This window comes from Phacochoerus africanus, chromosome 1 (assembly GCF_016906955.1).
Source record: "Phacochoerus africanus isolate WHEZ1 chromosome 1, ROS_Pafr_v1, whole genome shotgun sequence".
Lineage (NCBI taxonomy): Eukaryota > Metazoa > Chordata > Mammalia > Artiodactyla > Suidae > Phacochoerus > Phacochoerus africanus.
Window position 1 is genome coordinate 162,790,948 of NC_062544.1, and position 20,582 is coordinate 162,811,529.

General features: G+C 40.3%; 1 protein-coding gene across 2 annotated transcripts; it reads left to right on the top strand.

Moving 5' to 3' along the window:
* The first annotated feature begins 9,310 nt into the window (after positions 1-9,310).
* Positions 9,311-16,353, top strand: RNF7 (ring finger protein 7). 2 transcript variants are annotated; one of them, XM_047783678.1, is made up of 3 exons: positions 9,311-9,627; positions 13,761-13,808; positions 15,131-16,353. In XM_047783678.1, exons 1-3 carry the CDS (start codon positions 9,453-9,455, stop codon positions 15,247-15,249), a joined length of 342 nt encoding a protein of 113 aa, XP_047639634.1. In that variant the 5' UTR covers positions 9,311-9,452; the 3' UTR covers positions 15,250-16,353. The 2 variants fall into 2 exon arrangements, with proteins under 2 accessions (XP_047639634.1, XP_047639644.1); XM_047783688.1 differs by having other exon boundaries at positions 9,336-9,620; positions 15,131-15,701.
* The last annotated feature ends 4,229 nt before the right edge of the window (positions 16,354-20,582 follow it).

The window sequence follows — 20,582 nt, forward strand, 5'->3', positions numbered from 1 at the left end:
AATCCTCTGAGGCCTTAGGATAGCCCCTAGACCACACAGTTGGCTCCTTTTTAAGTGGTCTCCAGCCCCTAATACTCATCACAGCCTGAGGCACACACGCATCCTGCACTCTCTCCTGACCTTCTCAGAAGTCATGAATTTAGACTTTGTTTTCTTTTGAAGACCTCATCCTCCTCTACTATGGACCTATCCTCTTCAAACACACACACACACACACACACACACACACACACACACAACTATGAGCTCTGTTTCTTTTACTATGATTTATACCTATTTGCTATTAAATTCTGCATCAGTTAGAGATGGTGTTTGGCTTCATGTAACAGAACCAGCTATAGTGGCTTAAGCAGGTAGAGGAAGACTGGGCAGGTAATAGACACTCCACCATGTTGTCCATGTCCCAGGTTTCCTCTCGCTCTACCATCAATCTTAGCAAGTGGCTTTTATCCTCATGATTGCAAAGAGGCTGCTTTGCCTGTAGCCTCCTATTTCCATCCCACTTCAGAAGAAAGAGAAGGAAGGGACAAGAAGAAAGTGCTGGTACCTGTATGAGAAAAATCTCAGAAATGCCCAGCAGAGTTCTACTTACGTCTAGTTGGTCTGGAGTGTGTCAAATGCACACCCCTAATGCCAAGGAAGACTGGAACAATAGTTCTTTTAGCTGGGCACACTGCTGCCCTACAAAAAATAATCTGAGTTCTTTGAGCAAAGAAGAACAGAAAAGATACCAGGCAGTGAACTGGCTGTCTTTGCCTCAAACTCTTTTAGATTGCTATTATGGGCCAGTCTTCTGTTCCCTAGACCTTGCCAAAGGCTCTTGAAGCCAGTGACCTCTCCAGAGTGGCTCAAGTGAGATACCAGAGACTTTATCAGGTATTTGGTATGACCCCTTGTGTCAACTAGCAGACCTGCATCAGCGTAACTTGCTCTAGAAGGAAACATGAAAGATACATACCAGGGCCAAAAGCAGACCGAGGAAACACAAAGGGCTACTACACAACTTCCCGATCCTGGCACGCCCCTGGAAGATGATTACCTTAGATTGTATCATGGACCAACCCCATTGTGGAGAGCAAACCCCCACCCCATTAACACACACCTTGATTTTCCGTGATGAGCCGTGGGATGGAAGGATCCCTTAGCACATCAAGTATGAATAAGCAATGCTCACCAGAGGAAAAATCCAGCTACCATACTGACTTTGCTTCTCTTCCAGCCACATCTGTACCACCCAGACCCTCTGCCCCCAAGTTCTGGCCCTTTCCAAGTCTTGAAATTATAAACCATATTGTTATTCCTCCAAGTCCCTCACCCTCCACTACTCTGTACTGTGCCCAGCCCAGTTTGATCCCACACCCTTACCACCATCCTCACGTTTCAACCTCCGCTCGAATCCAGGTTGTTACATGTACTTCTGACCAACTGACTATAAATCAGAATCACTCACACCCCCCTCCTCAGGTTTGATTAATTTGCTAGAGCAGCTCATAGGACTCAGGAAACGAGTTTACTCATGGGATTGTTGGTATATTACAAAGGATATTAAAGGATATGAATCAATGGCCAGATGAAGATACACAGGGTGAGGGCTCAAACAAAGGAACTTCTGTCCTTACAGAGTCTGGGGCCCAGCACAGTGACACCTGGAAGCGTTCTGTTTTCCCAACCTGGAAGCTCTCCGAACCTCATTCTTTTGGGTTTTATGCAGGCTTTGTTGCATACGAAGGATTGATTAAATTGCTGGCCACTGGTGACTGATTCAACCTCCAGCCCCTGTCCTCTCCCCTCCCTGGAAATCAGGGTGGGACTGAAAGTTCCAACCCTCCTTCCTGATTGGCTGCCTTGGCAACCAGCTCCACTCTTTAAGGGAGTTCCCAAAGTCACCTCGTTAACATAAACCCAGTCTTAGTGAAAAGGGGCTTGTTAAGAAAACAAGACACTCATTTCACCTTGATAGCTCTGAAGCATTTTCAGGAATTGAAGACTTTGAGAATAAATATAATAAAAGATACTCCCATTGCTCTTATCTGTCAGGAAGTCCAAGGATTTGGGGAACTATAAGCCAGGAACCATGGACAAATACCTTAAGAAATATATATTTCTCATGCTTTTTGGTCATCTCAATGACAAAACCACATGTTTCTTATAAATCACAGTATCAAAGGCCTTTATGCGAAAATTAGTGAGAATTTTTGGTTTGAAGTTATACAAATCCAATTCAAATTGATTTTAATACCAAGAAAAATTCATTGACTCATATCACTGAAAGTCTGGGGTGGTTCTACCTATTCGTTTCATTGGAGTAGGGTTCAGGTAATGCCACCTACCTCCATCACTTGGAAGTTTTGTTGTTGTTGTTGTTGTTTTTTCTCTTGGAAGTTCTGATTCTTTGCTGACTTTACTCTCAGGCAGGATCTTTCCACACAGTGGCAAACTGGACAGCATTAGCCAGAAGTTAACATTCTGCCAGTTTAATCACAAGAAAGAGCCTTTCTCTTTACTTTCACTAGACCATCAAGAGTCACACACACACCTGTTGACCAGGCACTGAACCAGGGAGAAGAAATGCATGAACTGGCCAGCTCTGAGCTATATGCCCAGCCCTGAAGGGCAGGGAGTGGAACCCCCAAAGAAATTCAAGGTTCTGCTCCAGCAAGCAGCTACAATGGAAGTTTCAAACAAGAGATGTCTGCTAAAGATGGAGAGCTAATAATGTCATTAGAGTTGATGAATGCCAAGACGAGAACTTTTCTTTCAAATAATTAATCCAGAAGCAGGGTCCAGGATGGATTCGCAACTGACGAATTCTAAGACTAAGACGACCAGTTAAAAAGCTACTGTAATCATCCAAGTAAAAGACATGACAGTAGAAATAGAAAAGAAAGGACTAGTATGAGAAGTTATTCTAGTTTAGAGGTGAGAGGACAAAAAAAAAATTACTACTGAAACTAATTATTATAAACACTCAAATCAAGAAGATATAAGGAGGCATTCCCATGGTGGCTCAGTGGTTAACAAACCTGACTAGTATCCATGAGGACTCAGGATCGATCCCTGGCCTTGCTCAGTGGGCTAAGGATCTGGCGTTGCCATGAGCTGTGGTGTAGGTCACAGACGCAGCTAGGATCCTGAGTTGCTGTGGCTGTGGTGTAGGCTGGTAGCTCTGATTTGACCCCTAGCCTGGGAACCTCCAAATGCCACAGGTGTGGCCCTAAAAAGATAACAGACCAAAAAAAAAAGAAGAAGAAGATATAAGGAAAGGGCACTAGGTGAAAGGAAAGTTTCCTGGTTAACAAGAATGTGGGGGAATGCCCCACTCAGAAGGCTAAGACCTCATCCATCAAGTGGAATTATGAGATACCCTACCCACTTACTTTTATGTTCCTCCCTTTCTCAGGTAAACTTCCAGTTTTAAAAGTTACAGTAACTCCCCAGATCTCTTCAGATACCTTCATGTCTATTTGGGAAAATAGCAAGAAATCAAGTACTACCCATAAAAAGAGGAAAAAGGTATGCTATCAGATATCTATGCTGGTAAGTAGAAGCCACCAGGGGGTGTTCTATGGAGTCTGGGCACTCTGCTAAGATAGATGGTGCCCTGAGTAGCACATTTTGCACTTGATCAGATCAGGAACATTTGGGTTCTAGGTAACACTCCCCTAAAGCATCATTCCATACTGATGGATGATGACCAAGGGATGAGCGGTAAGAGAATAACATAGTTCTCTCAAAGAATAGTGCAAACTCTACCTCTTCTCTTCAAACCACAACATACACACAAAATCCTGGCTCCAATTAGCCTATTTGTGGATCTAAAACAATGAATTTACCTAAGCTCTTTATGAAGCTATTCTACATCTTAAGGGGTAATGATTTACATGTGCTTACTCTCTATGTAGTTGAACTTCCTTTTTCATTTTTTTCTATTTATTATCTCTTGTTCATTTTTTCACAGGCTAGAAACTGAATATGGATGCCATATAGCCATATGGATTTTATCTATTTCCATGACCTACCACACATGCCTGGAAAAATATTGTTTGTTCTATAATAATATTTTTCACTATAACCAAGCCCCTTTCAAGTTGCAAGATTTGATAAGACTCCTTAATGAAAGTTCAAAGTAGTGTTAGTCCTACCATGCTTGTCATTTTCTAAAATGTGGACTTTATAAATAAGCCTTGGTAAAAATAAGTGGGATTCTTCTCTGAGGCTTGTTCTCTTGTGCGTGTGAAATTTATAGTTTGAAGGAAGTCATGATCTTTAAGAAAGACAGACTTGTCTTTCATAAATATATCTATGGTTGGGAAAAATAGGGATTTGGGGGGAAAATAACCACTTTCTAAAAGGCAACATCCCTAACAATGGGGATCTTCCCCAAATGAGGAAAATTCTGATCACTCTACCCTCCACACTCTGTAAGATTTCAATAGCTCCAAAGGAAATGGAAGCGGTATCCTGATCAATGCATAGATGATAAATTGAATTAGGTAAATTGTATACAGTACAGGGATAAAAAGCATGGGCTAGGCAATTAGATGAACCAGAATTCTCTGTGGAATCCTGCTGCTTTCCAGGTGACCTTGAGCAAGTCAGTTAACCTCCAGGTACCTAAACTTCTCCTCTGTAAGATACAGATAAGAATGGTACCTATCAGAGTTCCCTTGTGGTAGAGCAGGTTAAAGATCTGGCATTGTCACTGCAGCAGTTCTGGTTGCTGAGGACTTAAGACTTCATTTTGAAGTTATAAAAACAAACCCTGTCATTCATCCAACATACAAAATGTAACAAGTGCTAGGAAGTTAGTGGAACCCAACTAACTGAGGAGGTGAGGTTGGGTACAGAAAATTGTGTCCACTCTTGCAGATTAGCATCTAACAAGGAAGACAAGATCCTCATACATTAAAAGTAAAAAACATTAGAGCATGAGTTGAAATAGTATAAATCCTTAGGGTAAGGAAGCCTACAGAGTAGTGACATCAATTTAACAAGTCTCCAGAACTTATATATCCAATGTGTGAGCCCTCCTGAGAAATTGTTCTTGCTCAAAAACCAAAACAAAACAAACTTTTTTAAAGATTTCCCACTGACATCCACTGGGTAGAAGTGTAAAATCTGTGTGCTTATTTAGGGGTCTTTTGGCAATGTCTATCAAAATGAAAAATACATAGCCTTGACTCAAACATTCTACTTCTAGAAATTTATTTTACAGATATACCCTCACACATATGCAAAGAAATGTGTATAAAGATGTTCACTGCAGCACTGTTCATTGCACAGTGGAAACAGCTACATGTCTCAAAGGGTTCTCCAGGACATAAACCACAGGAAATATACATGGTGGAAAACTACCACACAGCCATTAGGAAGAATAATGTGGATATGGAAGTGCTTATATGGAGAGATGTCCTAGTCATACTATTAAAGATAAAGAAAAGCCCAGATAAGAGTATGTGAATTTTTCATATTAAAAGTGAGCTGAGGGAGTTCCCATTGTAGCGCAGTGGTTAATGAATCCGACTAGGAACCATGAGTTTGCGGGGTCGATCCCTGCCCTCGCCCAGTGGGTTAAGGATCTGGCGTTGCCGTGAGCTGTGGTGTAGGTCACAGACTCGGCTCGGATCCCACATTGCTGTGGCTCTGGCATAGGCCGGTGGCTGCAGCTGCGATTAGACCCCTAGCCTGGGAACCTCCATATGCCGCTGGAGCGGCCCTAGAAAAGGCAAAAAGACAAAAAAAAATTAAAAATGAATTGATAACAACATGAATCAGCAATTTCACTTCTGGGTTTATATCAGAAAGAACTGAAAGCAGGATCATGAAGAGATAATTGTACACCCATGTTCATAAAAGCGTTATTTATAATAATCAAATGGTGGAGGCAACCTATGTGTCCATCGATGAATGAACAGATAAGCAAAATGTGGTATATACATACCATATATATATGGTATGTATACACACACACACACATACAACAGAATATCACTTAGCCTTAAAAAGTAAGGAAATTCTGACACATGCTACATACAGCATGAAAGAACCTGGAGGACTTTATGCTAAGTGAAGTAAACCAGTCACAAAAAAGACAAATATTGTACAATTCCAATTATATGAGATATTTAGAGTAGTCAAACTCAGAAACAGAAAGGAGCATGGTGGCTGGAGGGAGAAGAGGGAGATGGAGAGTTGTTTAATGGGTATACTTCCAGTTTTGGAAGGTGAAAAAGCTCTGGAAATTGGTTGATAACAATGTGAATGTGCTTGATACTACTGAATTCTACACTTTAAAATTGTTAGGATGGTAAATTTTATGTTGTGTGTATTTTTACCACAATTTAAAAAATTCAAGTGAGTTGATGTGCTCTGTGTTTGTTAGTACATACAGAGCAATTTCTGGAGAGTCTATTGACAGTGCTTGCTTTTTTTCCCACTGAATACTCATTTTCCTATTTTAAAGGTCTTATCACTTATGAGCTATCAATTTGTAAAAACTCAAAATTGTCTGATAATCATCAGTAACAGCACTGTTTGGTTGTTATGTGACCTAGTGCCAAAAGAGTGGAAGAAACACAATAAGCGCTATGATTTTTCTGGGAGGAATGCATAAATAGTAGCAAAGAGTGGTCAGTAAGGACACAAAAATTAGTTTTCCTCACAGCAAACACAATGTAGTTAGAGCAGGCAGAGGGAGGTTCTGACCACTTTCAGAGATGTTAAATGTAGTCGGGGGAAGAGAAGAGTCTAAAGTGTCTTTGGATGGCTGAATCAACTAATCTGATGAGGGTCTCAGAGAGGAGTGCTTGGAGATAACATTAGAAAGGTAGGTTGGGGCCATACTGTGGCAGGATTTAAAGGACCAGCTGGGACATTTAGATTTTGTTCTGATGATAATGGAGAGCCATGGAACATTTTGAGCAGGAGAGTGTCAGGTGGAAAGGGGGATCTAAACAGATTAAACAGGCACTTTAGATTGAATGGGGAGGCCAGACAAGAAGTCAGGACACAATAAGCCAGGAACAGGGTGATGAGGTTCAGATGAGGCATAAGCATGTACCATTCCTTGTCCCCCTTCTTTTTTGGCCACACCCAGGGCATGCAGAAGGGACAGGGATTGAACATACTACAGCTGTAACCTGAGCCAGAGCAGTGACAATGCCAGGTCCTTAACCCACTGAGCCATGAGAGGGAACTCCTACCATTTCTCATTCTTAATCATCCTCTAGCCTTTCATCTGAGTTCCCTCCTTTTCTCTTTCAAACTGCCCAGTTCCCCCCAACTGGGGGCATTTTATCCTCATCTGGTTCTAGCCTTCTTTTTTATTTTTTTATTTTTTTTTTAATTTTCCCACTGTACAGCAAGGGGGTCAGGTTATCCTTACATGTATACATTACAATTATATTTTTTCCCCCAGCCTCTCTTCTGTTGCAACATGAGTATCTAGACAAAGTTCTCAATGCTATTCAGCAGGATCTCCTTGTAAATCTATTCTAAGTTGTGTCTGATAAGCCCAAGCTCCTGATCCCTCCCACTCCCTCCCCCTCCCCCTCCCATCAGGCAGCCACAAGTCTCTTCTCCAATATCCAATATCCAGCACAAATGAACATCTCCTTAGAAAAGAAAATCATGGACTTGGAGAAGAGACTAGCCTTCTTTTTTAAATTAACTATCTGGCATTTATAGCCATCTCTAGTCAGATGTGTGGTAGCTTAATGTGAATAAAATGTGTGTCCTTTATGGTTCATCTGGGTTTGTTTATAGGCATTTTTGTCTGGCTCATAAACTTAGTGGGGTCAGCTTTACATCTGCCACCACTACTACTGCTCTGTTCAACCTGACAGCCTTGCAGAGGTTTGCTTTCTCCACCCACTTCCGGGCCTCCGATGCCTCCCATCTTCCCCCAGTTCAAACGTCACCTCTTCCATAAGACTTTCCTTCACTACATCAATCCTGAGGAATGTTTCTGTCCCTCATGGCCCATAACATCACTCAACAAAGGGCACACATCAGCATCTAGCCAAATGTGACCCAAATGTATCCACATTTATATTTTCACACATATATGCTTCCTTGCCTCCTCTGCCAGATTTCTGGAGCTTCTAGCCCCCATCCAGACATCAGGAGAGGAGGGGATGAGGCCCAGTAGGAAAAGGTGGGAGGCTCTGAATTCCAAACCCGACACAGCAGGTGTCCACCACTAGGTGGTGGTGGTGATCAGGCATCTTCGTGGGCTCTCCATACCACAGCTTTCTTATTTAAATAGAGATGTTATCTGCTTTGCTTGGGAAAACCTAATAATATGACCCTGGGCTAGATGCAGAAGAACCCTGGATTCAAAACAGTTACCTTTAGGGAATAATAGTGTGCTCTTTATCTTATTTTTCTGGACCTCAACATTCCTATGAATAAAAGGAGGATGTTGGACTAGATAGAGGTTCTCAGAGTGTGGTCCCTGGGGGTTCCTGGGATCCTTTCAGGGGAAACAAGGTCAAAAGCATTTGCATAACAATATTCACCGCTATTTCTCTTCACTCTCTCCTGTGAGTATACAGTGTAGTTTTATAAAAGCTACAAGATATGTGATATCCTTGTTCTAATGATTACTTGTAATGGGTTTATTGCTTTTCCTTGCGGGGGCGAGGGGTGGGGGCACACCTGTGGCATATGGAAGTTCCCAGGCTAGGGGCTGAATCGGATCTACAGCTGCCGGCCTACACCACAGCTCACAGCAACACCGATCCACTGAGCAAGCCCAGGGATTGAACCTGCATTCTCATGTATACTAGATACTAGTCGGGTTCCTTATCGCTTAACCACAACAGGAACTCCTATGGTTATTTTTTAAGTGAATACATTAAAATGTTTTTCGTATTTCTTAAAAAAAAATGTGTGTTTGTGTGTACACATATTTTACAAACCAAAAGTTCTTTAATGTTCCAGTGATTCTTAAGTGTAAAGGGGTGCCAAGACCAAAAAGCTTGAGAACGGCTGAACCAGATTTCTAAAAGATAGTCATTCATTCACTCAACAAATAACTACCCCTCCTGAGGCCAGGCATTTTTCACATACCCAGGAGAAGGTGGTGATCAAGTCACGTCCTCGCTCCGATGGCGTTTTCATTTAGGAAGGGAGTACATCAATATGACAACTTGTGAGAGCCAGAAGGGTCAACGAAGGCATAAAGCAGAACACTTGCTTCCTGCACCGGCAACCCTCCTGAGCGCGGCGCACAGCCTTCCGCGCGGAGTCCGAGAGGGCCGGGCCCAGGGCGCGGGGGCGGTGACGTCACTGGGCCGCGCCAGCCAGTCTCGGGCGGCCTCCGCCGTAGGCCCCACGGTGGCCCGCTGCCTGCGGGAGGCGCTGTGGCCCGGCGAGCGGCCCCAGGGAGCCGCCATAGTCGCCCGCCTTCCGCAACTCAACGTCTCCGCCGCCGGCTTCGCGCCGCCGCCATGGCAGACGTGGAAGACGGCGAGGAGCCCTGCGCCTTGTCCTCTCATTCCGGTAGCTCAGGAACCAAGTCGGGAGGCGACAAGATGTTCTCTCTGAAGAAGTGGAACGCGGTGGCCATGTGGAGCTGGGACGTGGAGTGCGATACGTGCGCCATCTGCAGGGTCCAGGTGATGGGTAAGCGCTGCACTCGAGGCCCGGGCTGTGCTGCGGCCTCCGCGGGCCCAGCTCCGGCCCGGGGGACACACCGAGCCTCGGAGAGACTGTTCCTGGAGGTATAGGGGCGGGGTCGCCCTGCCTGGGAGCGAAAGACTGGGGCCACGCCCGTGCTGCTGCTAGTCGGAGGGCTGCGGCCGGCGACGGGGACTGGTAGTCTGGGGAACGAAACAGGTGGAAAGCAGGGCAGTTAAAAAGGTAATTTCAGGTAGTGATGGGTGTGGTCAAGACAATAAAAGTAGGTGAGTTGATGGGAGCTGCGAGGCACCACTTTGGTTTGTGGGGCCAACCTCGCCACCCTTTTCTAAAAGCAAACTGTAGAGGTCACGGTCAAGGCCCTGAGTCAGCGGGTCGTTTTAATGCTTCTTTTCACACACCAGAGTGATGCTCTGGAGTCATCTTCCACAGTAATGACTCTTAGTCTTGTTCCGGAGAGGCGCAGGAAAGAAGTGTCCCTAGCTCTTGCCTTTCAGGATTAGCTACTGTTCTGCTGGCTTTAAAACCTGGATGATTCAAGACTGGTCAGATGGCAGTAGCTTGTCTTGAAGAAGAATGTTAAGCCCTCTATTCAGAAACATAAATTTTAATCTCATTCCTGGCCCTACGCTATCAAAGGATGCCATTTCCTGGAGAAGACAGTGTCCTGATAGGCCTTTGTGGAGAATTTTCTTTTACAAATAAGTCACTTCTTTCTATAAATTTTTTTAAAATATTGGACCAAGTGAAACCTTTCGGGACAGCTTCATCCTGTTATATTTTATATGGTTTCTGTTCTAAGATCTCAGAACACCTTGAAAAAGAGATGCTGTTTAAATGCATCGTTATTTTTTTAATAGGGCATTTAAAATCACTGTGAGAGCATCTTAAATGAAACCGAGGTTTCTATAGTTTGAAAGCTTTTTCATCTTAAACCGAAAAATCAGAGTTTTGGAGAAAATAACTTAAAAATTGCTCTCAAATCAACTATAAGGAGTTCCCTTCGTGGCGCAGCAGAAATGAATCCGACTAGGAACCAAATCAACTATAAAAGAAAAAATAAAATCTAAAAAAAAAAAAAAAATCGCTCTCCCTTCTTGAGGAATGAAAATTCAGAACTGCCAGAATCGAGAGGTTTCTTCATTTACCCTCTCTGTAGTATGTTTTCTTGTTTTTTATTCATAAAATAAGGACTCGTTTTAAAGCAGATTTACAACAATGAGATTCATATATTTATTTTTTTACTTTTAAAAGAATTTTATTTCAGACATGATCCACGTGTTTTGCATATTAGGTTTTAAAAATACCTTGTTTATTGGCCTGCAATACAGCCCCCTTACCCTACCCCTTACTTAAAAACTGAAATCATAATTTCTGCTTTGAGTGGCATTTTTGACTTATCCAAACAACTTTTGTTCTTTAATGAGAAAAAACTTTGTTAAAAATTTTATCCCCTAAGTGATTAAAAAAAGAGATTTTTCTGAAAGGTTATTTTCTTTTTCTCCCCAGGGAAAAATTTTAAATTTGTAAATAGAAATGCAGAATTTTAAATAATGGTTGAAATTTGGCAGCAAATAAACCTTCCTGGTCAAAGTATGGGCTCTAAATGACTTAACAGGCACATTAACTTTCTAATTATAGCAAGTATTCCGCTACTGTGGATTAATGTTGCAGATTTACAACAGCTGTACTTTGGATTCAGGAAAGTATTCTGGACTAGACCTCTATATTTTGATTATAAGGTGTTAAAATCCACTTAGTGGTCAGGTGACGGCAGAAGGAAGTTTTATAGACTTGCCAATCCTTAGGGTAGCGTCATTCTTAAAGGTGTTACTGTTATTGTACTCCTTAGAAATGTGCTGTTTTAGATATTAGGAATATCACCAAAGGAAAAATGTTTTCTTTTATCTGAAACTTTAGGAATTTTTATACATTTAGGTCAGTTGTTTTTTTTTAAATAAAGCTATAAGCATAATTCAGAGATGTTTTATATTCTACAAAGAGCCTATCTAATCCCACTTCCTTAATATTCATCTCATACATCTAAATGATTTGTTATGACTTCTTTTTTAAAAAAAATTTATTGTAGTTGATTAACAGTGTTTCAGGTGTACAGCAAAGTGATTCAAATACACACACACACACTTTTTTTTTTCAGATTCTTTTCCATTGAAGGTTATTTCAAAATTTTTATGACTTCTTGATCTAAGATTTACCTGTCTACCCATTCTGATGTAGTTAACACTTCCTTGTTTCCACTCTTCCCCACCCCCACCCCCTTCATTCTGAAAGGAGCAAATGACACAGTGAGCAAGCACTGACAAGGAAGAGGGGAATAGGTTTGCTAGTACGGTAGAGGTATAAAGAGCGAGAGCTGGAGTTCCCCCCGTTGTGGCTCAGTGGTTAACGAATCTGACTAGGAACCATGAGGTTCGATCCCTGGCCTCGCTCAATGGGTTAAGGATCCAGTGTTGTTGTGAGCTGTGGTGTAGGTCACAGATGCGGCTCGGATCCCCAGTTGCTGTGGCTCTGGTGTAGGCCAGTGGCTGCAGCTCCAATCAGACCCCTAGCCTAGGAACCTCCATATGACATGGGAGCAACCCTAAAAAAGGTAAAAAAGACCAAAAAAAAAAAAAAACCGAGAGCTGCATGTTAACTGGGACATTCGACATAACCTTTTGGAGCCTTGTTTTCCCAATTTGTAAAAAAGGCAATTGGGGTCATTAACTGTAATTCTCTGATTGCACAGAATCAGGGCCTTGTCTTCACCCTGATATCATGATCCTTATATGTAGTTGTTTGCCTCTCTACCTCCCCATTTGCTGGTGAGAGCAGGGATCCAGACTCGATCATTTTGGTGTCCTGAGGGCATAACTCTTTGCACAGAGGAAATACTCAGTAATTGTGGAATTGAAGAAGTCGTCAGGAGATGTTGGTTGTTTGTAATCCACACTGAAGAGGCCAGGGTGGTGTGTTTTTTTAAGGGTAAGACCATGCAGAGTGGTGCAAAGAAATGCCTGAGCAAAATCTAATGTAAGAAGAGAAGCAGGCTTCAACTCCACTATTTCTATTTTTACAGAATTATTTTTCTCCAATTTGTGTTTAAAACTTATTTTTTCTGTTGGTTTAAACTTCCTTTTACCCAGGTTTGACTCCTTTCAGCTAGTGAATGAATCCATTTAATTGGTTCTTACAATATTCTTTATTACCTCCATCAAGCAATTAATACTGACTGAATTTTGAAAACTTGTAGTATGCCCTTTTGTTCCCACTCCTCATATTTACTCCCAAGTAATTTATTAAAATACTTTACCATTAGGTAAATGCTTTGGCCTCAGACATATTTGTAAAGGGAGCATTTCCTTAAAAAGTAAAAAAAGAGAACTAGGTATTTGGGAGTTTTTTTACATTTAATTTTCATATAGCATATAAAGGAGTTCCCACTCTGGCACAGTGGGTTAAGGATCTGGCATTGCCACAGCTGTAGGTCACAGCTGCAGCTTGGATTTGATCCCTGCCTAGGGAACTTCCATATGTTGCCAGTGCGGCCAAAAAAAAAAAAAAGAAGACATAAGCTTATACAGTCACATAATTTAAAAATTTGAGAAAATATACAATTAAAAGTCCTTCCCATTTTATCCCTTCCCAGATAAACTTTATTATTAGTTTCTTGAGTGTCCTTCTAGACTTTCTATGTATTTGTAAACAAATACCAGTATATATGTGTGGCTTCTTTAAAAGGATGTCTGGAAAATATACCACCCATGAGATTGATCTGTGTGAACATGCCCAGTGAGCGTGTAACAACTCCTAATATAGTGGAGTATGGTGTATTTTTCTCTGGTGGTTTCATCCACTGTCAGGACATCTTTTCATCAGAATTTTTAAAAATAGAGGGTCAATAACCCTTGTGAAATTGCTCCTGGTCGTAAGTAAATTAGTAGAGTTCCTTGCACTTTATTCATCTTTAAGCAGTTATGTTCGGATGAGAAAGTAATAATATGAGTCCTTTAATCTTCATCTATAACCCTTGGGCCTTTATTTGACTTTGAAGTGTATGGGTTTTAAAAATTGCATTCAGAGCATCAGAATGAGAATTGCTATTTGTTTACTTTTAGATGCCTGTCTTAGATGTCAAGCTGAAAACAAACAGGAGGATTGTGTTGGTATGTTGTAATTTTGTTCTCTTCCTTTTTCAACTGAAGATTTCTCTCAGTGGGGATGTTTGAATTTGCTATTAAGATTGATTTTATCAATATATAAAATAAACTGTAAAGCAGTGATCCATTATTAATATAAAGTGTGTTGGTTCTCAAAGGGCCAGTTCTCAAATGGAATTAATCTTTAAGTCCTTTAGTTGCTTGTTACTAAGAATTGGTTATATATTCTAGACACAGGTGTGATAAACGTTTTGATAATCACAAAAGAAATAATTGCCTTTTATTAAGAATAGTATAAAGTAAGAAATTTGTCAAAATATCTTTTAAATTTTGAGTATGTTACAGGTCAGTTTTTATCAGTCAGGATTATATTCTAATACAACATTTCAATATTCAATACTCTTATGATCCAGTATTTTAAGTTTTCTACTAAGGTAGAAACTATTCTCAAGATTTTTTTGGAATGTAGTTTACAGATAAAAATCTGTTAAATTTTACTAGAGAAGTTGTTTTAGGCTAAGTATTTTAAGTAGTTCAAAGGTTTTTATGTCTAGGTTCTTTAGGTTATCACTTGTAGATTGCTATATAAAAGTGTTAAAGATTTTCCTGGAATAGAAGGCTAACTTTGTACTTTGTGTTAGTATGGCTTACCTGCAGCTTCTTAATGATTTATGTAATTTTGACCAAACCCTGTTTCTTCCTCCCAAAAGACCTAAAATGAGTCCCCCTTGCTTCCTATCCCTACAGCCAATTTGCATAAGGATTTTTTCTTTTTCTTTTTTTTTTTTCCAGTTTCTTTCATTGTTCTGTTATAGCTCAGTTGGTCAAGCAAGGAGCAAACAAAGCCCATGTTTGAGATTGTGTTCCAGATTATGGGTGGTTTTTTTCTCTGTTTAAAATTGCCTACTGTGAACTGAAAACATTTAAAATTCGTTATATCTTGGTGAATAAAAATCAGGAAGACATTTTTCAATAAAATAAAGCCCAAAATGTCTCTGAGGTCAGTGTATGACTGAGATGGTCTGAGATCTAAGGAAAACTTAAGTTTTTAATCTTGTAATTTGAGAAGGACAGCATGTGGAGCTATGCAGGAACTGCATCACCCACAGATTCTGAAGTGATGGAAAGTTCCCAAACACAGTGCCTTCTCTCATTTCTTAAGTGTGATTTAAGAAAGTTTCTATTTCTTCTTTTGACCAGCTAACCACCTTTATTCAAGATTATGAACCATAATTATTATACAATATAAAATAAGATAGAATTTTGAGCTCAGTAATTTAAATTAAAATATGTTGTCAGATATTCTTTTTTTCTTCTTCTTCTTTTAGTGGTCTGGGGAGAATGTAATCATTCCTTCCACAACTGCTGCATGTCCCTGTGGGTGAAACAGAACAATCGCTGCCCTCTCTGCCAGCAGGACTGGGTGGTCCAAAGAATCGGCAAATGAGAGAGGTGGAAGGTATTCTTCATGCAGTTGTGTGGAGCCCTGGGGATTCTTGTTATCAAGTGCTCTACCAAGGCTAGAACTCTCCAAGGGGACTAATTCTTCTAATAGGAGGCAATGGATCTGTGGTCCCTGGGACTCATCAAAGGCATGGTTTAGTCTTTTTCATTTTTTTTCGGAGAGGAGGTGTTGTTTTCAGAAATGCTCTACAATTAAGAAGATAATTTATTAAAAATGGTCTTTCCTACCTCTATGGTATGTGTCTCACACACTGCTTAGAAGTGCTATAAAAGAGAGAGCTACAAATTGAACAGCCTTTATAGTTTACTTACTTATATCCAAGGGGCTATGGAAGCAGTTCCATTGAAAAGTGGACTTTTTGCATGCTTATGGTTGATCAGTTTTTTAAAAAAGATAATGTTATAGTAACAAATAAAGTGCAGTTTAAAACCCAACTCTTACCCTTAATCTGTTCCTAATATTTATTTTTGGCAGGAAGGAGGATGATTCATGAAATCTTTATTTGATATAATGAGAATTTTTAAGTTTGGACCAGTGAATAGGGTAAATAAAATTTAACCTTTAGTGTGTAGGATTTCAGTTGTCTTTGAAGTTATCATCCTTTATCTTTGACTCATCAAGAAAACCATAGATCGGAGTTCCTGTCATGGCTCAGTGGAAAGAAATCCGACTAGGAACCACAAGGTCGTGAGTTCAATCCCTGGCCATGCTCAGTGGGTTAAGGATCTGGCATTGCTGTGAGCTGTGGTGTAGGTCACAGACGCAGCTCGGATCTGGTGTGGCTGTGGCTATGGCATAGGCCGGCAGCTGTAACTCTGATTAGACCCCTAGCCTGGGAACCTCCATATGGCGTGAATGAAGCCCTAAAAAGCAAAAAAAAAAAAGAAAGAAAAAAAAGAAAACCTAGATCATTGTTTAGTCATTGAGTGGTAAAGGACAGAAGTATTTTCAATTCTGGTCATGTTGTTTTGTGATTTACCTGTTTTAAGTGGAATGTTAATGAGGGGAAATGTTTACCATTATAGCATTGGGTCAGAAAGTTTATTATCACAGTGTTTTAATAAATGATTTATTCTGTTTACCTTATTTGAATTGTTTTATTACAAGTTTATGCACAACCTTCAGCTTAATATTTATAAACTAATTTGTTTATTGAGTGAATGATTTTGCTTAATTTGAAGAAATATTCATTTACTCTTTCATTGATAATAAAATTTTAACTTTATTGGCTGGAAACATAACTGTAAGAAAATACTTAAATTTTATCAAACCAAATCACATTCAGTGGAAGTTATCTTAGAAGAATTTATGGACCACAAGTTCATTTTTAATTTTTCTTTAATAGAGCCTACTGCTTATGTATTTAAAAAACTAAGATTTCGGGAGTTCCTCTTGTGGCTCAGCTGGTTAAGAATATGACTAGTATCCATAAGGATGCATGTTCAATCCCTGGCCTTGCTATGTGGGTTAAGGATCCAGCATTGTGATGAGCTATGGTATAGGTCACAGACTCAGCTCAGATCCTGAGTTGCTGTGGCTATGGTGTAGGCCAGCGGCTACAGCTCCAATTGGACCCCTAGCCTGGGAACTTCCATATACTACAGGTGTGGCCCTAAAAAGAAAAAAAAGAAAAAAAAAAACTTAAAATCTTAACCATTCACCTTCATAATTTCTGAGTTTGCCAATCTGGATCATTTTTAAATCTAAGGCATGAAGATACATAAAAATATTAAAAACGTAATAAAATAGAATTCTGTATGCATTTACCTTGGCTACTATTTATCAACCAAATTTCTTTTGTTGTTGTTGTTGTTGTTGTTGTTGTTGTTGCTATTTCTTGGGCCGCTCCCGCGGCATATGGAGGTTCCCAGGCTAGGGGTTGAATCGGAGCTGTAGCCACCGGCCTACGCCAGAGCCACAGCAACGCAGGATCCGAGCCGCGTCTGCAACCTACACCACAGCTCACGGCAACGCCGGATCGTTAACCCACTGAGCAAGGGCAGGGACTGAACCCGCAACCTCATGGTTCCTAGTCGGATTCGTTAACCACTGCGCCACAACGGGAACTCCCTATCAACCAAATTTCTTATAAATTTTTGCCTTATCTTTTTTCACAATTTACTGAAAGAATTAATTACAATATACAGATACATTTGACCATTTGAATGTGCTTCTTCTGCAGTAAACTATTTTAGCAGCTCTTTGACCTTTTTAAAAGCTTGTGTCTGTAAAATATGAACCAAATATTTGGCTTTATAGTAAAGAGAGAAATAGTAAGAATGTTAAGTAATTTTAGTCAGTACGATGGTATATAAATGAAACGTGGAGGATGGTGGCAATAAGTTAATTTTTCCACATAGCAAAACCACAGGCCTACCACCTAACAAAGCTCTGTTTCTGTTACACATCAGCATCTGAGGGTAGAAGAGGAGGAGGGACTGGGACAAAGCTGCACTGATCCTACCCGTCCAGGGATGATATCAGCTCATCTGCATAGCCATCTGAAAGTTTAATACATGCTGTCTCATCAGAAAAGAACACTCTGTGACATTTATGAGTTCCAATGCAAAAGTTAAGCATTGAATAGATTTTCCTTAACATTTGATTAAAACAGTGTTAAACTTTACTTCACTAATGTATTGGAAACAGACATTTGTCATCTTCAGCTATATTTTCCATCTGCGTAAGTTACATTCTTGTAGTACAGCTGAGATCTAAGTAAATCTCACCAGCCAAACTCATCACATCTTTTTTATTAAAAATATGTCCCCTTGGAGTTCCCGTTGTGGCGCAGCAGAAACAAATCCAACTAGGAACCATGAGGTTTCAGGTTCAATCCCTGGCCTCGCTCGTAGGTTAAGGATCCAGTGTTGCCATGTGTAGGTCACAGACAAGGCTTGGATCTGGCGTGGCTGTGGCATAGCTGGTGGCTGCAGCTCCAGTTAGACCCCTAGCCTGGGAATCTCCAGATGCTATGGATGTGGCCCTAAAAAAACAAAAAGACCAGAAAAAAATATGTCTTTATTATCCTGAAATGAAGTTCATAAATATGTCTTCACACATAATTAAAGTGTATATACTAATAACCTAATTGTAATATAAAGTAGAAATAAGTGGATATAATTCATTTCTATTTCAGTATGTAAGTGCTTAGACGCAATTACACCAGGAGACACAATGAAGTCCCCTGATGAGTGTGGGTGTGTGGTGTGTATAATCATTACAAGAAGACAGCAACAGTATAACCTTGAAACAGCAACAGTGTAACCAGAAGGTTGCACATTCCATCCCTGTCCTGGCTTAGTTGGTCAGGGATCCTACGTTGCTGTGGCCATAGTGTAGGCCCGGGCTGTAGCTCCGATTCAACCCCTAGTCTGGGAACTTCCATATGCCATGGGTACAGCCCTGAAAAGCAGAAAAAAGAAAACTCATATTTCCAAAACATGCCCTTTAGAGGTTGCATTTGCTGAGCGGTGGGGGATGGTTTAAGCACCTGTACAGGCAATTATAACATATACTTTGCTTCTGCTGTCTCCAGAGGAAAATCCTGAAATGACACACAAAATAATTTTTTTCGGATATAAGAGGTTCAGAATTGTGTGAAGAGCTGCTATCCTAAAAAGAATTCATAGAGCCAAATCTTAGTGATCTGGGCCCTCTTCTCTAAAGGTATGAACAGCTCTTACGTTAGTGTTTAATACCTGGAACACACATGTGATGGTCAATATTCACTGAACAGTCTTCTAGACTTAAAAAATAAGCCTAAACTTGTTCCGTTTAACTGAAGCTAAAAGGCTTTAGAATCAGAAAAAAAAAATTTTTTTAAGTGTTCCTTTAGAAGTTTAGTAGACATCTGATAAGAAAGGTAACTATTAAAAAAATGCTTTGTTGCTTTTTTAGCATATTGCCAAAGGCTAACTTTGGGTAATAGTCAGAAAAGAAAATGAAAATATTTTCATGTTTACTTTAGTAAGCCCTTGTTTAAAAAAACATTTAAGGAAAATGTTGCTGATTTTGATATAAAGAAAATTGGAATTAAAGTACAAATAATTAAGCCATTTTATATTGGACTGTTGAGTGATGTAACAAAATACATGAGAAATGCTTACATGACAGTTCTCTTTTTTTTTTTTTGTCTTTTTTCTAGGGCCGCTCCTACAGCATATGGAGGTTTCCAGGCTAGGGGTCTAACCGGAGCTGTAGCTTCCAGTCTATGCCAGGGCCACAGCAACACAGGATCTGAGCCGCATCTGTGACCTACACCACAGCTCCCAGCAACGCCGGATCCTTAACCCACTGAGCGAGGCCAGGGATTGAACCCGAAACCTCATGGTTCCTAGTCAGAGTCATTTCTGCTGTGCCACAATGGGAACTCCAATACTCTGCATTTTGATACTCAGCTTAGGGGCTGAAAGCTGAGACTCTAGTGCCAGAATACCTGGATTTGCATCCTAGTGCCACCATTTATTTGTGTGACCTTGAGCAAGTAACTTTGCCCCTCTATACCTGAGTTTCCTTAACAATACCTGCCTCATGAGATTGTTTTGAGGATTGAAGACAAAATGGTTTAATACACATGTAAAACTGAGAACAGTTTCTAGCACATGGCAAGTGGTATTTTGTTACATCATTTTAGTAAGTTTTGGAAGCTTCTTTAGTAGAAGTAACACTTTAATGTGTTTTTAATTATGGGGGAAAGCACTCCTAACTGTTCTCATTAAAAATTCTGTAGGGAAAATTAGTTGTAAACCTGTTGGCTGCAGGCAGGCTTTCCCTGAGTGACAATAGCCATGAACTAGCAGAGTAGTTAAGATGGCAATTCTAAGCCACTCAGCCTGGCTTGGAACCTCAACTCCATCTGCATGATCTTGCATTTGTGCAAGATCCTTAACTTCTCTGTGCCTATTTCCACAACTAAAATAGGATAACAATATTATCTATCTCATAGAGCTGCCATGATGATTAAATTAACCAGCACATGTTAACTGTTTAGAACAATGCCTGAAACAGATTATGCACTCAATAAATGGTGGTCATTATTATAGATCAGTACTGCCACTGCTCATCTCTGTCTTAATTAGAGGATGGTCTTTAAGAAAGGTATATAGTTTGCATTGGCACTTCTTGTAAGAATTGTGTTTGTGTGCACCCAGAACCTGTGAAGAACTGTCAACATAGGTTTTTAGGAAAATCATTTTCAACCTTCTTTTTTAAACACCTCAACACATCTGAAAAGTACATTTCCATCAGCAACAATGGGCTCAGCCCAGAGTGACTCCCAAAAGTGTGTGTGTAGCAAAAGGGGCAGGGAGGAG